At 39.6% G+C, this 16,855-nt stretch overlaps 1 protein-coding gene across 1 annotated transcript in view; it reads right to left on the reverse strand.

The window, feature by feature from the left end:
- Positions 1-6,500: 6,500 nt before the first annotated feature.
- Positions 6,501-16,855, reverse strand: part of LOC132879260 (E3 ubiquitin/ISG15 ligase TRIM25-like) — a 55,897-nt gene continuing 45,542 nt past the window's right edge. Inside the window, exons 8-9 of the mRNA XM_060913715.1 lie at positions 9,742-9,801; positions 6,501-8,445 (exon numbers count right to left, since the gene is read on the reverse strand). Coding sequence (XP_060769698.1) covers positions 7,910-8,445; positions 9,742-9,801 — 596 coding nt within the window. The 3' untranslated portion in view covers positions 6,501-7,909. The remainder of the gene's footprint in view (positions 8,446-9,741; positions 9,802-16,855) is intronic.

Raw genomic sequence — 16,855 nt, forward strand, 5'->3', positions numbered from 1 at the left:
CAAGAAATAGACAACCTTGTTCAATTAGCTCATTTTACCAGATGGAATATTGCATTGTTGTTATTTCAAAAGTCTTATTAAAGGGCCCCATGGCAGTGCTGGGCCCCTAGAATTGTTCTAACTTTCCCCCCCCTGGCAGCGCCCATGCTGGCACAAACAGCAAAAGGTTGGGACTCCGCAGGGCAGCATAGGTTGAGGTAATGCTAGTGTGGGGAGAGATGGAATTTTAGCTATTCTCAAGTGTCTTTCCAAAACTTAGACAACAATGCACTCAAATCAACACAAACAGCAACACAAAATACACTGATAACATTTACAAGGAGGCAGATGTAATCTCTATCAGTCTGTGTTGATTTAGAACGTTCACTGAAGCATGAATAATTAATTCCGTCTAAGCACTGTTTACATCCAATTTACCGCTGCTTCAATCTCCAAAACTGTGAGAGCCAAGCAATTCCACCTTTCACCACTAGAGGACAGTATTTAACCACTATCCCATCAGTATGAGACAGACAGCTAGGGGTAAGCAACTATAAAATACAAATGTCCTTTCAAAATAAAGCTAATAATAATGAAAATAGTATTTGATGAAAAGATTACGCAAATTAACTGACTGTCGGAAATGGGTCGCAGAGGAGTGTCAGTAACGGTGCTGAAAACATGATTTCAGAGCAGCCTCCAAACATGGCCACTCCGGACTACAGTCCCCAAGAGTCACAGTGCCTTCTATCACCTGACTTATAATTACATCACCTGTCTCCCATGCATCAGTGATCACCTCGCCTATATACACTCAGCTCTCACAGACTGCCAGTGCGAAGTATTGTTTAGTGTTCTGTGCCCAGCTTTACCGAGTCATTTGATTTCTGTCTGATTTCCTGTATTGACCAGTGTTTGCGTTTAGTCTCGACTTTGTCTTACTGTTTTCCCTATGTTGCTCAGTTTGCCATTCGACTGACCTCTGCCTGTTCCTGACTATGATTCTCGCTCTTCGTATTTGCCTCAGCCTGCAGTTTGCGACACCCCCGTTCTCTCCTGTGCTTGTATCCATAAGTGCCTGCTGTCAGTAATGGCGTTGGGAGTGACAGCTCAAAACAAACTACAAACATGGCTTCTCAAAACTACAACTCCCAAGAACCACAGTGCCCTCTATCACCTGCTTATTAATTACACCTGTCTCTCGTTTGAGTCATCAGCCCAGTTACTTAAGCCTCTCTCACATTCTCCCGAGTTGCAAAGTATCGTTCAGTGTTCACTCCTGTCGTACCGAGCCGTTTACCTTCTGCCTGCTTTCTAGTTATTTCCACCCCTGTTCTCGTTTTCTCTACCTCGTTCTCTCGTCCTACCTACATTGCTCTGTTTGCCGATTGACCGACCCTTGCCTGTATTTTCACTACAATTCTCATCCTGTGATTTGGCTTTGTTCCCAGTTTGCTTCTCCCACTTTCCCCTGCACATACATCTGTAAGTGCCTGTGTAGCACCGCTATCAATTCCCTGATACTCGAGAAGCTACTGGACCAGTTCTAGGTTCTATAAGAGTGGAGTAGACAAGTGAGAGTTAGACCAAAAACCAGGAATTGCAAATGGAAATGTTGGCACTTTACTGAATATAAAACATGCAGAAATGAAAACATACCGTCTCAAATTCCTGCAGGCAATAGAGAGTACCAACTCACTCTTCTCACACAAAGTTGTCTCACTGAAATGAAGTATAATTCAGTTAGATAATCTATCCAAGATGGATGAATTTATAAAGTTCTCCCTCTCCTTTTGAATTTTAATCTGATTTCGATGTTTTAGACCGATCTGTAAACAATTATCTTTAACGTTAAATTGTTATTGAACTGCACCTATTTAATGCTATTATTACAACAGGTTAACTCTTTTGTTCCCTCTAGGAGCAATTCACCAATATCACAGTTCTAAGCACAACCAAATGAACCTTATTTGTACCCAAAATCATAACAGAGGAATGAAGTAAACTTGTTAATGAATGGAAAACATCATATACTTCAGAAAAAGTGATAATGGGCGGAGACTTTAACATAGCCCCTGATTCATGGTTAGATCGAATACCTCACAGGAATCCACAACCTGTTTACAGCCACATTATACTGAATTTATGAACAACGAAGGTAATTGACTTTTGGAGGTCGTCAAACCCAACTTGTATTCAATATACATGGTTTAATGCTGCAGGAAACGGTCAGTGTTCGAGACTAGATTACTGGCTTATCTCTTGTGAGCTGTATAATGATATTTTAGATTGTGAAATTTCATCCTCTCCGCTCACAGACCATTGTACAATTAGTCTAAACTTATTCACGTCTAAGCAACATAAGATCCTTCCTAATATCTGGAAATTTAATCACGACTTATTACAGAACGGTGAATTTTGTGATCAGTGAAGTCTCTTATTTTGGAGGTTGAAGAGTTAGACATGTCTGATAGGAGTAAATGGGAATGGTTTAAGTTTAACAGGGGTGGGCAAACTTTTTGGCTCAGGGGCCACATTGACCTTTGAAATTTGCCAGGCGGGCCGGGCCAGCAACAAATTCATACATATCGACCATAAACCGGAAAAGCTTTAGTGTTATTGTAAGGCCTTCACTGACAGAGACCCAAATGCAGATCAGATTGACATTTATTTTAGTTCTCAGTCAACAAAGGCAGAGCAGAAAAATGCTTGCAGTTCAATAGATTGGCACTGGATCCATCCAGAAAAGTAACACACACACACACACACACACACACACACACACACACACACACACACGACAGTAAGAAAAGTAGCACACTTAATTCTTAAATTACATCTTTGAGCTGCCAGGATGAGTAGGATGCCAGTGTATTTGTATATTTGTATCATTTTATACATACAACTAAATTGCATATCATTAAATTGAACTAAATTACATATCAGTACATATCATTTTTGTACATTTCACTGAACTCGTAGATTTACACCTGAGTGTTTTTTTTAACCGTTCACTTCCAGCCTGCCAGTACAACCAACCACCATTAGTAGGAGAGGAACCACACCATTCCAAAATGTTTGCAGTTCAACAGTTTGGGTACCACACCATGCCAACATGTTTGCAGTTCAACAGTTTGGGTACCACACCATGCCAAAATGTTTGCAGTTCAACAGTTTGGCACTGGATCCATCCAGCCCACAAAATCAAACAAAACAGCTCAAGAAAGCAAATAACTCCAAACTGGTTTTCAGGTTCAAAGTCACTCACTGAAATATTTCCAGTCCTCAAAAAATCAAAACACAGGTTCCAAACAGGTTTTCATATTCCAAAAGGCCACTCATAGATCAGAATAACCTCCACAGGCAAAAGTCCAGGAACAAATATAAGCAGAAGCACGGTCAGCTGCTCATAATAGACCTATAATAGCAGACAGGGACATAAATGAGGGGCAGAGCAGACATCCAAATCACATGGTACTTAAAAACAAACACCAGCACTACAGCAGCCACCCACGACAACCAAAATTACTAAGAGTTATACTTTTTATATTAGTATGTCTGTAAACATGTGACTACCATCTGATGACAGCTCCAACATAATTTTAAAAAGAGAAAGTGTTAATACTCACATTCACTCAGCAACCGCTGAGCTGTATTCATCCATTCTTGCGCTGACTGGTTGTTAGCATAATTAGCATGCTTGGAGGAAAAGTGCCGTTTGATGTTATATTCCTTTAAAACTGCTACGGTTTCTTTGCAAATAAGGCATACAGCCTTTGACCGGACTTCAGCAAAAAATATTCAGTTGTCCATTCTTTATTGAACACCCTGCACTCACTGTCCACTTTTCTTTTTTTAGGACCACTCATTGTAAAGTTTTATCCTGTGTTCTTGAGATCATCAGTGGCACGGGCGCCAGAACGACTTCCATGGCACGCGCTGCACCACTCTGCAAATGTAATCTCGCGTGAATACGATTGACTGGAAAGACGGATCTCTAGAACACCTGTCTACGTGATAACACTGACGCTTATAGTTTATAGATCTGCTCAATCGTGTTAATATGATTGTCTTCCGCGGGCTGGACTAAAAACGCCAACGGGCCGGATGTGGCCCGCGGGTCATAGTTTGCCCACCTCTGAAGTTTAAGGTCAAACAAATAGCAATTGGCATGGGTAAAAAACTTTCATGTATAAGGAGACAAGAACAAAAGGATCTGATTGATAAAATTAATACATTAGTAAATAACACACAACTATCCTTCGAAAACATTTCAGAATTACAGTCACTGCAGTCTCAACTAGATGAAATGTACACAATAAAGGCAAATGGAGCTTCCACTCGATCAAGAGCTAGATGGATCGAACAGGGTAAAAAAAAGTTCATCGTATTTCTTCAGACTTGAAAAACAAAGACAAACTAAGAAAAAAATGAGTAAGCTTATGACCAATGATAATATAATAGAAGATCAGAAATGAGTACAGGATGGAATTTGGCTTGTTTATTGTAACTTAAATTTAATAAATCAGAATTTGACGTCTTATTTTATCCCATCAATGATGACATCAAAAAAATGGATGAAGACAAACATACACTTGATGAGGAATGAACTATAACAGAAATTGAAATTGCATTAAAACAAATGAAAAATGGTAAATCACCAGGAATCGATGGCTTAACATCTGAATTTTTAAAATACTTTTGGGTGGATATTAAAAAAAAATTATTATATAGGAGCATTTTTAGAATGCATTCACAAAGGATGTTTATCCCCAACGATGAAGACAGAGTTAATAACCTTGCTACCAAAACCCAAAAAAGACTTCTTGTTGCTAGACAATTGGAGACCTACTACCCCGATTCCAAAAAAGTTGGGACAAAGTACAAATTGTAAATAAAAATGGAATGCAATGATGTGGAAGTTTCAAAATTCCATATTTTATTCAGAATAGAACATAGATGACATATCAAATGTTTAAACTGAGAAAATGTATCATTTAAAGAGAAAAATTAGGTGATTTTAAATTTCATGACAACAACACATCTCAAAAAAGTTGGGACAAGGCCATGTTTCCCACTGTGAGACATCCCCTTTTCTCTTTACAACAGTCTGTAAACGTCTGGGGACTGAGGAGACAAGTTGCTCTTGTTTAGGGATAGGAACGTTAACCCATTCTTGTCTAATGTAGGATTCTAGTTGCTCAACTGTCTTAGGTCTTTTTTGTCATATCTTCCGTTTTATGATGCGCCAATTGTTTTCTATGGGTGAAAAATCTGGACTGCAGGCTGGCCAGTTCAGTACCCGGACCCTTCTTCTATGCAGCCATGATGCTGTAATTGATGCAGTATGTGGTTTGGCATTGTCATGTTGGAAAATGCAAGGTCTTCCCTGAAAGAGACGTCATCTGGATGGGAGCATATGTTGCTCTAGAACCTGGATATACCTTTCAGCATTGATGGTGTCTTTCCAGATGTGTAAGCTGCCCATGCCACACGCACTAATATAACCCCATACCATCAGAGATGCAGGCTTCTGAACTGAGCGCTGATAACAACTTGGGTCGTCCTTCTCCTCTTTAGTCCGAATGACACGGCGTCCCTGATTTCCATAAAGAACTTCAAATTTTGATTCGTCTGACCACAGAACAGTTTTCCACTTTGCCACAGTCCATTTTAAATGAGCCTTGGCCCAGAGAAGATGTCTGCGCTTCTGGATCATGTTTAGATACAGCTTCTTCTTTGAACTATAGAGTTTTAGCTGGCAATGGCGGATGGCACGGTGAATTGTGTTCACAGATAATGTTCTCTGGAAATATTCCTGAGCCCATTTTGTGATTTCCAATACAGAAGCATGCCTGTATGTGATGCAGTGGCGTCTAAGGGCCCGAAGATCACGGGCACCCAGTATGGTTTTCCGGCCTTGACCCTTACGTACAGAGATTCTTCCAGATTCTCTGAATCTTTTGATGATATTATGCACTGTAGATGATGATATGTTCAAACTCTTTGCAATTTTACACTGTCGAACTCCTTTCTGATATTGCTCCACTATTTGTTGGCGCAGAATTAGGGGGATTGGTGATCCTCTTCCCATCTTTACTTCTGAGAGCCACTTCCACTCCAAGATGCTCTTTTTATACCCAGTCATGTTAATGACCTATTTCCAATTGACCTAATGAGTTGCAATTTGGTCCTCCAGCTGTTCCTTTTTTGTACCTTTAACTTTTCCAGCCTCTTATTGCCCCTGTCCCAACTTTTTTGAGATGTGTTGCTGTCATGAAATTTCAAATGAGCCAATATTTGGCATGAAATTTCAAAATGTCTCACTTTTGACATTTGATACGTTGTCTATGTTCTATTGTGAATACAATATCAGTTTTTGAGATTTGTAAATTATTGCATTCCGTTTTTATTTACAATTTGTACTTTGTCCCAACTTTTTTGGAATCGGGGTTGTATAACCTTACTATTGCAATGATTATACATTACTTGCCTTAGTATCTGCTAATCGTCTAAAGCATGTACTTGTAAAACTTGTAGACGAATATCAATCAGCCTTCATGAAGGGAAGATATATTCAAAACCACGTCCGACTGATTCTGGATATGATTGATTACCAATCAATTATTCAATTTAAGATTTTACGTGGAATCAGACAAGGCTGTCCAATTTCACCAAAATTATTTATGTCCACAAATGCGAGCGTACTTAACCTTGTGGAATAATAGAACCATTACTATTAATAGGAAGACTTTATTTCAACAAGAATGGAATGATAACATTTTGGATGTTACCGATCTCATGGATGAAAATGGACATTTAATGCAATTTAATTCGTTTGTAGAAAAGTTTCATTTAAAATGTGTCTATAGAGAATTTAATCACATTTGTAGAGCTATTCCACCTCCCTTAAGGTTCACGATAAAAAATACCCTTGAAAATTCAAAGGTGTCGGTCAAACTGCCTGAATTGAAAATCAGTGAAGTGGAAATTGGTGAAAGAAAATCTAATAACAAAGGAATTAGAAATGTTTTAAAATGGAAGCTATTCCCTGATTTAATAAAATAAAAGTAAGAATAACTGACGATGGAGGAACGCTAACAAATACACACTGTAGTTATCTTAGACGGCCAATTTCACCCACAGTGAAAGAAATTCAGTTTAAAATACTGAACAATATTTATCCAGCTGCTGAAACTCTCAGGAAAAGGTTGAATTTGCTTCTGTCTGAAAATGAGTTCAGCACAGAAACTCCATCACTGGGGGAAACTTTATTCTCCTGTGCTCTTATCTTTTATTCTGCAAAGCTTTGATTGTAATATTTGAATAAAAATCCCAAACTCACAGATAAAGCTGGATTTATAAGGTTCTATCTGCGGGCCAATCATCATCCAGGCTGAATATGGGATGAACACGACATCGGCAGCCTGAACCGATCATGTACTGGATGTTCTAATGGAGTTTAAATATTGTTCAATGTTTTACAATCAAATCTCAGGGTTTAGAAACAACTTCAGATTTGAAAAAGTGAATGTGGATTTTACATCTTAGAACACAAGCAGAAAAATCAAATTCATTCCAAAAGTGATGTTTTATTTTTATATAGTGTGACCTGAACAGGTTTAAAATGTTGTTCTGTTCTGGCTTTATTACTGTTTATTAGTTATTTAATGAGACGCTGCTTAATATGAAACAAACACAACTTTATAATGCGAAGGTCATGAGATCATTTTCTTTTTAAATTTGACGAGTTTCTTGTCTGACAGTTAATTTTTAACATTTCCTTTTTAATTATTTTAAATTATTCATCTGTTTTAATTTAAATATTAAAATGAGTGTTTTTGTGCAGCTGGATTGTGTTCTAGTGAAACAGACGACTGAGCAACAACGTGGCAACGTGCAGGAATTTTACAGAAAACACTACACACTTTTATTCCGGATCACACAATCTCACTGTAGAACCAGGAACCCAGTAGAACCCAAAGCCAGCGTATAGAGTCTGAGTGAATGTGGTGTGGACTCTGTGGAGGAGCTTCATCGTGTCAGAGACGCTGTAGAAGGACAGAGTTCCTGCACTGTGATCCACATACACTCCTATTCTGGAGGCTGATGGAACTCTGAGATCAGTCTTAATGCTGTTGTGCCAGAAAGAGAGAGAAGAAGAAGAAGAACACCACAGACTCCAGGACTGATTGTTGCGTCCAAACACACACTCATTACCCCGTCCTTTCCTGCTGATGTCTTTATATGAGACTGATATGAACAGATCATCACCGCTCCACTCCACCTCCCAGTAACAGCGTCCACACACACTCTCCTTACACAACACCTGAGGCCAGAAATCAAATCTCTCTGGATGATCAGAGTAACGCTGCTCTCTCTCACTCCATCTCACCGCTCTGTTCTTCTCAGACAGAATGAGGAGACGATGTGCCGTGTTGGGATCCAGAGTCAGATAACAGAAATCTAAAATAAAAGAGAAAAACAAACTGAACAATGTGAACATGAATATCCGCGCTGGGGGCGTGGTCACGGAAACAGCAGTTGGGTTGCAGTGAAAACTTTTCTCTGTAGAACCCTGTCACTCCCCCCTCCCCCCACTCTGGGCTCAAGAACACAACAAAAGGGCAATAATATAACAACCAATCAGAATTCAGATACAACAACCAATCAGAATTCAGATACATTCTGTTGCCAAGTAAAATTGTAACCTGTCAAAGTTCTCGAGCCCTCGTGCTGTTTTACCGTTAGATCAATCACATATCAGCTTAAACTAGCATTCTAAAACTAGTTAAAGATCCCACAGAAGAGAGCGACTCCCCCTGCCAGCCTCATGGAACGCAGTGTTTAAGGCTCCGGATGGGTTTTATTTCCATTTATGAGGGAAAGGAACATACACCCTCCCGACAGTCAGTGCGCTATTCGCTTGGAAAACACACTGGCAAATTGGTAGAATGAGTTCATCATCACATGCAAGATTTGCAGTTAATCAAATGGATTTCATATTATTATTATTATTATTATTATTATTATTCATGAATTACTACAGTTCTGAACTTCAAATGTTAAAAGTCTGGCCTTTGGAGAGATGATGGAGACTCTTTTGGTGGAACACAACGGAGCAAAATATTGTGACCCTCTAATGTTGACCTGAAGTTGGCACCACTGGGGGTTGGCATTGGGTTTTTGTCCCCACCAATGTTAATACCAAACCTACGCCCTTGCCTACATGTTATCTTGTTCTAATTGTTGTTACTTTTATCCAAATGACAGCTGGCAATACGTTGTTACTTTGCACTTTTTGTTGATCTGGGTACTAATCTTTGAGAAACTGGATTGGCAGAATGTTGCCTGTGAAGAAAAGAATGTCTTTTTATTACCCTGTGCCAAGTTAATATTCACTTCAGTGCAATTTTTAAGAGCCATAAATTGTATTTTTTTAATTGTTTTTGTTGAGTGGTTTTGTTTGATTGTTTTATTTCTTTAGCTTATTTATTCATATTTATTTTTTACGTTCCACTGTTGAATTGAATAAGTTGACTTAATTAAAAAGTTTACTGTTCTATGAAAGGGTGTCTTTGCATGATCATTATTATTTTACTCGTGACATAAAATTGTCTTGAAAAGACATCAACAATAATATCGTTTATCGCAATAATTTCTGAGAAAATATATCGTCCAACAAAATTTGTTATCGTGACAGGCCGAGAAGTGTGTGTGTGTGTGTGTGTGTGTGTGTGTGTGTGTGTGTGTTAGATGTACATTTCAGAAACTCTTCTCTGCTCTGTGGTTCTGGTCCTGAAATGATCTGAACTGCTGCAGCTGTGGAGAGAAAAATGGAAACATGAGTTTGTGTAAAAGATGGAAAGAGTTTAAAGTGATCCAGTCAGTTTATTCATTTTAAATCAGTGTTTTAGTTCAAAGTGTCGGGTGAATAAAGTGTCTGCAGAAAAGAAAGCAGGAGCATCGCTAAGAAATAACACATCACTGTGTTTCTCCAGCAGGAACAGCTCCTCTTACCATGTGGAGGGATTTTGTTGAATTCCTCCTCACAGAATTCCTCGAGTCTCTTTTTCAGATCTGAGAGAGAATTCCTCACTCCATCAAATGAGAGATGTTGATGGACAGTGACGCTGGATGTGTGAAACTCTGGTCTGTGTAATGTAGGAGAGCGACGTCCAGAAGCTAAAACCTACAGAAATCAAATGAAATGTAAAACCCACTTGTGATGTCAGACAGGGACATTTATTGTTCCCTTAATGAGAGGTGTACTCCGCATATTAGAATATAAATGTTTATTGAAGCTGCTTATAAAGCGAGTTTGCGAGCAATTTAAACAAGCCAGCCATCAGTGCATGCATCATTCTTTGCGATAATTCACATCCATTAGGCATTTCCAGTATTGTCGGGTAACATTTGAAAAGATTGAACTCAGTATCGCACCCTATTTTTTCCCCTGATAATTCTACACTGTGAACAACGAATTCATGTTAAATTAGTCGAATAAAAATCAACCAGACAAACGTTGCTGTCCATAAATTCCAGCACAAATAGTGTCCATTTCAAAAAGGCACAAACTTCTAAAGTAGATAAACAGCGTCTTAAAGCTGTATATCGCAGTTTATAGTCAAAGTCTAGAGCAGCTTTTATCTGGATCAAACAGTCATAACTTTAATAGATATTTGATAGATTGTAGCCGCTTAGTCCTTTTTTACCTGTTGAAATAACTGAAATTCACTGCTGACTACAATCATATAGATCCTAACGTGTCACTGGTTGGCAATCAGATCATTAAATTCTAGGGACTCACTTGAAAACCGATCAACATCACTGCATTTCTTCTGCCAAGTTACTTGCTGCATTGCACTAACTTGAATTGACTCGCTGTTTTTCCCCACTGGCTACAGGTGCAGTTATTACAGCTACAGTGGGCCACTCTTCAGAGCACAACTTGCCTACAGGAACAAGAAAGTTGATCGACTCCAGCCTTTCGTATGTCACATCTCACAAACACAAGGTCAGCTTGAGACTGTTTGTGAATGTGTGCACAGTGGGTCTGTAGAGGCTTTACTTAGAGAGTTCAGAATTCTGACTGCAGTTGGTTATGTTATTATTTACATAGCTCTTAGGCGTGTTCTAGCCCTTTTGTGCTGTATGGAGTATTGTAGAGATTTTGGACTACAATGGCATATTCTATGCCAAAGTATATATGCCACTCATGTGGTGTCTCTCTAAAAAGTATCAAAAGCTATGTTGATCATCAGATTCTGCATAGATATGAGACGAATAGGCACTATCCATGTTGCTTTTCAGACTGCAAACAAAAATTCACAAAGTACACTGCCTTAAAAGCTCATGTCTATTGTTCTGACAACAGTCCTGTTTCTCAGTTGGATGACACACAAAGGCCATTTGTATGTGATGTTGTTAATTGTAGGAAGCAGTGCATAGATCTGAGAGATCTTGTTGCGCACCTCAAGGAACATTTGAGTAAGCATGAGTTAATACTAGAGTTGAGCCGGATACTCGGCTGAAACGAGTGTCCGGTATGGATAAAGCACTTTTGCCGAATACGAGTATTATACGAGTAATACGAGTCAATATCTGTGCTCGGACTGAATGAAAATCCTCACACAGCATCACAGCGCCCCTCCCCTACACACACTGCTCTGCTCACTCACACAGAGAACAGCTGTCTGTCTCTCCCTCAGTCACTCAGGTTCGCGGGTCTTTTCGTTAATGTTTCGGGTTTCTTCAGCTTCAAGTTTGTTTTTATTTCATTTTGTACTTACTTATAACCAGTAGAGTTCTGGTAAATGTGGGTTCATTCAGATGTGGTGCTTGGTAGAAAGCGACTCGCGTTGCATCTCTGCCTGTCCAAGATTTTTTTTATTTTTTTAACTGTCGGTTAAAAACAGTTTTTTTGACTTCACGCATTGAGTGTCTGACACTTTCTTGCTGTAATTCATGTAAAAATAAAGGTAGTAGTGGTATAAGTATTACAAATTAAGCTACACACACACACACACTCACACACACACCTGGTGTGGAAATAAAAAAAAAAAAAATCACACTAATCATAAAAAAATTAAAAGTTAAAAAAAGAAAGTTATGTTGAGTATGAAAACTCTTGTTCATTACATTTAATTTCATAATTGCAACCGCATGTGTTGTATTCATTGTTGCAAAACTTATTCTGTAAATGGTTTGTTTGCTATCGTGATCAAAACCATTGATCTGAAGCTCAGTGCTGATGCTGTCCTGTAAATAGTTTTCTAATCAGCAATAAATATAACAATTTCTGATCAACCCATATCAATTGCATGCTTAAAATAACATACTGGTTAAAGCCCCGCCCGTTTCAAGACAACCAGACCCACTTCCTGGTTAAATCCCGCCCACTTCCGGGTTAGGCCCCGCCCACTCCGAGTACGGATACGGATACAGATAATGCTGTACTCGCTCATCCCTAGTTAATACATTGCCCATTCCGCAATTGTATCAAGGCATTTAAAGTAAAGTCATCATTTACATCACATGTTGCAAGAACGCATAGACATGAAACTGATGTAAGTACTAGAGTCACATACTCCGAGCCATCTGTGTCCTCTCAGATTGAGTCCAACGAAACTGAAACTGGAATGGACCGAAGTAAAAATCAGTCTCAGGTTACAGAAGATATTGATATTAGTTCATTGTACATGAGGAATCTGTGCCTGTTTTACATGCAACTCCAGGCAAAGTACCTGGTTCCATCGTCAACTATTCAAATGATTGTTGAAGAAATTAATGGCCTGAATGCCATTTGTCATCAGTACACAAAAGACAAGATTAAAGAGACACTTAGAGCTAATAGTAACATGTCAGATGCTGAGCTTGATTCAGTTTTTCAGAGTCTCCAGGAAACTGATTTGCATGCTGCATGTAGCTCTCATCTCTCCACTGAACATACCAGGAGGCAGTATTTTGAGAGGAACTTTGCCTACTTGTCAGGTGAATGAAAAGGCCAAAACAGTAGGTGGCCAAGCAGCTGAGAACTGGTGTCTCCTTAGACTCCTGCCTGTCATTATTGGTGACAAAGTTGATCCTCGTGACCCAGTGTGGCAACTCGTGATCACTTTGAAAGAACTTGTGGAACTAGTGTGTGCACCCAAGATCACCACTGCCCAGGTAGCTTACCTCAACATTGTTGTGGTTGAATATCTGGAAACGAGAAAAGCAGCGTTTCCTTCTGACCATCTAAAACCCAAGCACCACTATCTTCTCCATTATGCATCATTGATCCTCAAACTGGGCCCCCTTATACGGCTATGGACAATGAGATTTGAGAGTAAACACTCGTACTTCAAGAGGTGCGTAAGGAGGATTCAAAACTTTAAGAATATATGCCAGTCACTCGCAAACCAGCACCAACTCCTCTAAACAACCCTCTGCTCAAACTCCTTTTTTGCACCAGTGTTGAAATCAAACAACTCAACTCCATATCATGCTCACCTGTACAGTGATGCAGTGCGCAATGCAGTCGAAGCACACGTTTCCAGAACTGGATTCTCTGTCCACCGAGGTTGACTTTAAAGGCACCCTTTACAAAAAAGGATCTTTTCTCTGCCTGAAACGTGAGTCTGATGAGTCGATCAAGTTTGGTCAGATTGAGCTCATTTTGATTAAAGATGACAAAAAGGTTTGCTTTCTGGTGACACCATACACTTCATTGTATTTGTCGGCGTATGGACTCTGTGAAGTCAAACAAGCAGCTGAGGATATGTAGTGCGTAAGTGCAGAACACTGCCTGGATTTCTATCCATTGCCTCTGTACAGTCTGAATGGACATCAAGTAATATCTCTTAAACACAGTGTTGTTGATCAGTAGGGGTGAACTAAACTGAACGAAAATTATTCTTCAGGTATCCCGGAAGCTAACGAAAATAGTTGGACCATTTTCTGTCTTTATCCCCTCTTGTAGTCATGGGTGAATGGGTGAGCGACCTAACCTCATCCCTCAGTTCTGTCTTCAGCCAAGAGGATTCTATACAGCGAGTAGTGGAGGTTATCAAAAATATTGGAGTCTGTTCAGCTGAGGACCTGAAGTATGTGGAGGCAGATGACCTTGCAACCAGCAGAAATTCCTCTCTGAAGCCAATAGAAATCAGAAAGGTTATGGCCTGCATTAAACGTAAGTAAAACAATAGCTGTGAGCAGCTGATAAATATTCACATTTTCATATATAGTATACAGTTATAAGCAACAAGTATGACATCTTTCAGATATTTACCAAGGGTTTTGCTGGGGTTTTTGGTGTATACAGTTTGTGCGTAGCATGCACCTTAGATTGTTGTGCACTTTAATGGGGGGAAAAAGAATCATGATTTGGAAGACTAAAGTGCCCATTAGGGCTTTAAATTTTATACCAAGATAGTGAAAAAGATGAAAATCAAGGTTGTTAAAAATGACTGTTAATTTGTAGGCCTGGGAAGATATGCTTATTATGGATGCTGTGATGATACTTGGGTGTCGATTTGATTCATAAGAGAGATTTAATTGAAAGAATAGAAAAGTCTCAGTTGCCACTATATTTTGTGCCAAACTAATCACTGGTGTCCTTTTTCCATGAAAACACAATATGAAACTTAACTGGCAATTAAGATGAATGAGATAAATGGTCTGCAGCCTGTTTATTTTAAAACTGCATTAATTAATGAATGTTAAAGGATGCAATATTGTCCTGTATGAGAATAACAAAATAGAACAAAATAAGAGGCGGCAGAGTGCTCCACTATTATTAATGTTAACATAGGTTTTATCTCCAGCAATGCAGAGAAGAGAATTAATCATTAAATGAAAACATCCATCCAAACTTTACATTTTGTGAAGATGAATTTACAAGGGTGTGTGCATACTAGTGTTGTGGTTTTTGTGTGTTCTGTTTCATGTTTTATTTTGTAGTAGTTGCCCCCTTGTGTTCTATTTCATATTTACTTCCTGTCTTTGTCCTTTTTTCCCACCTGTGTGATTGCCTGCATCTGCTTCACCTGTGTCCTGTTGTCAGGTTTGTCCTTCTCTCCCTCCTAGTGTTTCTCCACCTATCGGTGTTCTCCTGGCTCCCATCACCTGACCTTCTCCTCCCTCTCTCCACCTGTTCCTCATCCCCTTCGTTTGTGTTTGGCTCCTGTTTTCTGTGTAGTCTTTGTTGAATCATTGTCAACTCCCTCGACTTGTGACACTAGCCTACCAACAGTGATGGTTTACAGTGTACATACTACTAGATTAGAGACTACAAGGTAAGGATTGACTCACTTGTCAGAACAATAAGTGCAAACTATATATGAATGATATTGACTGACATGAACGTGTCCTTTTGTTAATTCAGGTTCACCCTCAGTTATGAGAGAGGATGATTCCTCCTCATTACTTACCAGTGAAATTGAAGAGGCGAACACTGGCGAAGAATCATTTGTGTGTGTGACACTGATGATATCGACACCATGCTGAAGTCCACTGCCACAAGGAGCCCAGTCTCAGTCTCAGCCATGAGAAGTCAAGCCTCACCTACTACTTCAGAGAGTGGCTCCTCACTTTTAGCTGGACAAGATAGTAGCTGGCATTACAGCTTTGAAATACCCTGGAATAAGATGCCCTCAAATACAAGAAGGGTGTTGGATACTAAGAGACCGACTGCAGCAGAGAGAAGGGAGATTATTAGGATTGTCGCTGCTGAAATACTGACTGTATACAAGAAACCTGGAAAGAGGCACATCACTGAAATTGCAAGGAAAATGGTAATTCACTCCCCAAAATCCTTCTGAGATGAGATTGAGGGCCAGGTTGTCGGCACTGGGCATGACTCACTTGTGAAACAGTTCATATCTAGGATTGATAACTATAGACGACTCCAAGCTCCTGCCCAGAAAAGGCTTTCTGAAAGTGACACTCCTGGCGATGCAAAAAAAAGCATGCAAAGATACATATGGCTGCATTAATCCTGACCCAGAGCTTCCTGCTGATGAAACAAAAGATGAGCAAAAACAAGAACTAATGATGTTCAAAGACAAAGAATCAGTTCAGAAGAATCCTGCGGTATTTTCAGTTTATTCAAACTGAGCCGTCCAGCAGAGCAGGCACTATTCTGAACCAAGCCCTGGCAGGAGGTGATGAAACTTGTGCAGCTGTACTGATGCTTCTTGTCCATTTTAAAGAGCAGGAAGACAAGATGTTAGTAAATGTCGATGACGCCGCCATTGCGACTGACGTGGACACCACCAAGCTACCATGGACACCCTGTGTTGTGGTCTGTGGTAGGTGTGCCAAAAAAGTTATGACTTTAATATCTTTGTTTACACATATGGAGGAGTGCACCATACACTGCAAAACATGTTTAGAGCTGGAGAAATCTTTATTTATTTTTATTTATTTTTTAAACACTTGGCACAGTTCTTGTTTTGCAGTGTGTGGAACACAGCTCCTGGCTTACTTAACCATTAGGGATCCATATACATGTAGCAAACTATTTACTGGCTATGGTAATAATACTCTCGCACTGTTTTCAGGTAATAGCCCACTCACTGCCAAGATGTTCATGGTTGCTGTGGACCAGGTCATAGTCAACGAACAGCTTCACCAAAGCATTCCAGATCTGCTCATATTACCTGCACAACATTGACTACCCAGTGGAACTTGCCGCTACTCTGGAGTTCTTGCAGAGGTACACTTTCAGAATGCCTGCACACGCTGCTTTACAGGTAGATAATGTAGAATTTGCCAGTTGCTGTTTGTAAACACACAGCATTCAAACCTAGCAACTCCTCCCCAGCTCATAACTCTGACCTGCGTATCTCAAGGAAATTTAATTGAATGCAACTGGACTTGGTTCTATGTCTTT

The sequence above is a fragment of the Neoarius graeffei genome, chromosome 2 (assembly GCF_027579695.1).
Source record: "Neoarius graeffei isolate fNeoGra1 chromosome 2, fNeoGra1.pri, whole genome shotgun sequence".
Lineage (NCBI taxonomy): Eukaryota > Metazoa > Chordata > Actinopteri > Siluriformes > Ariidae > Neoarius > Neoarius graeffei.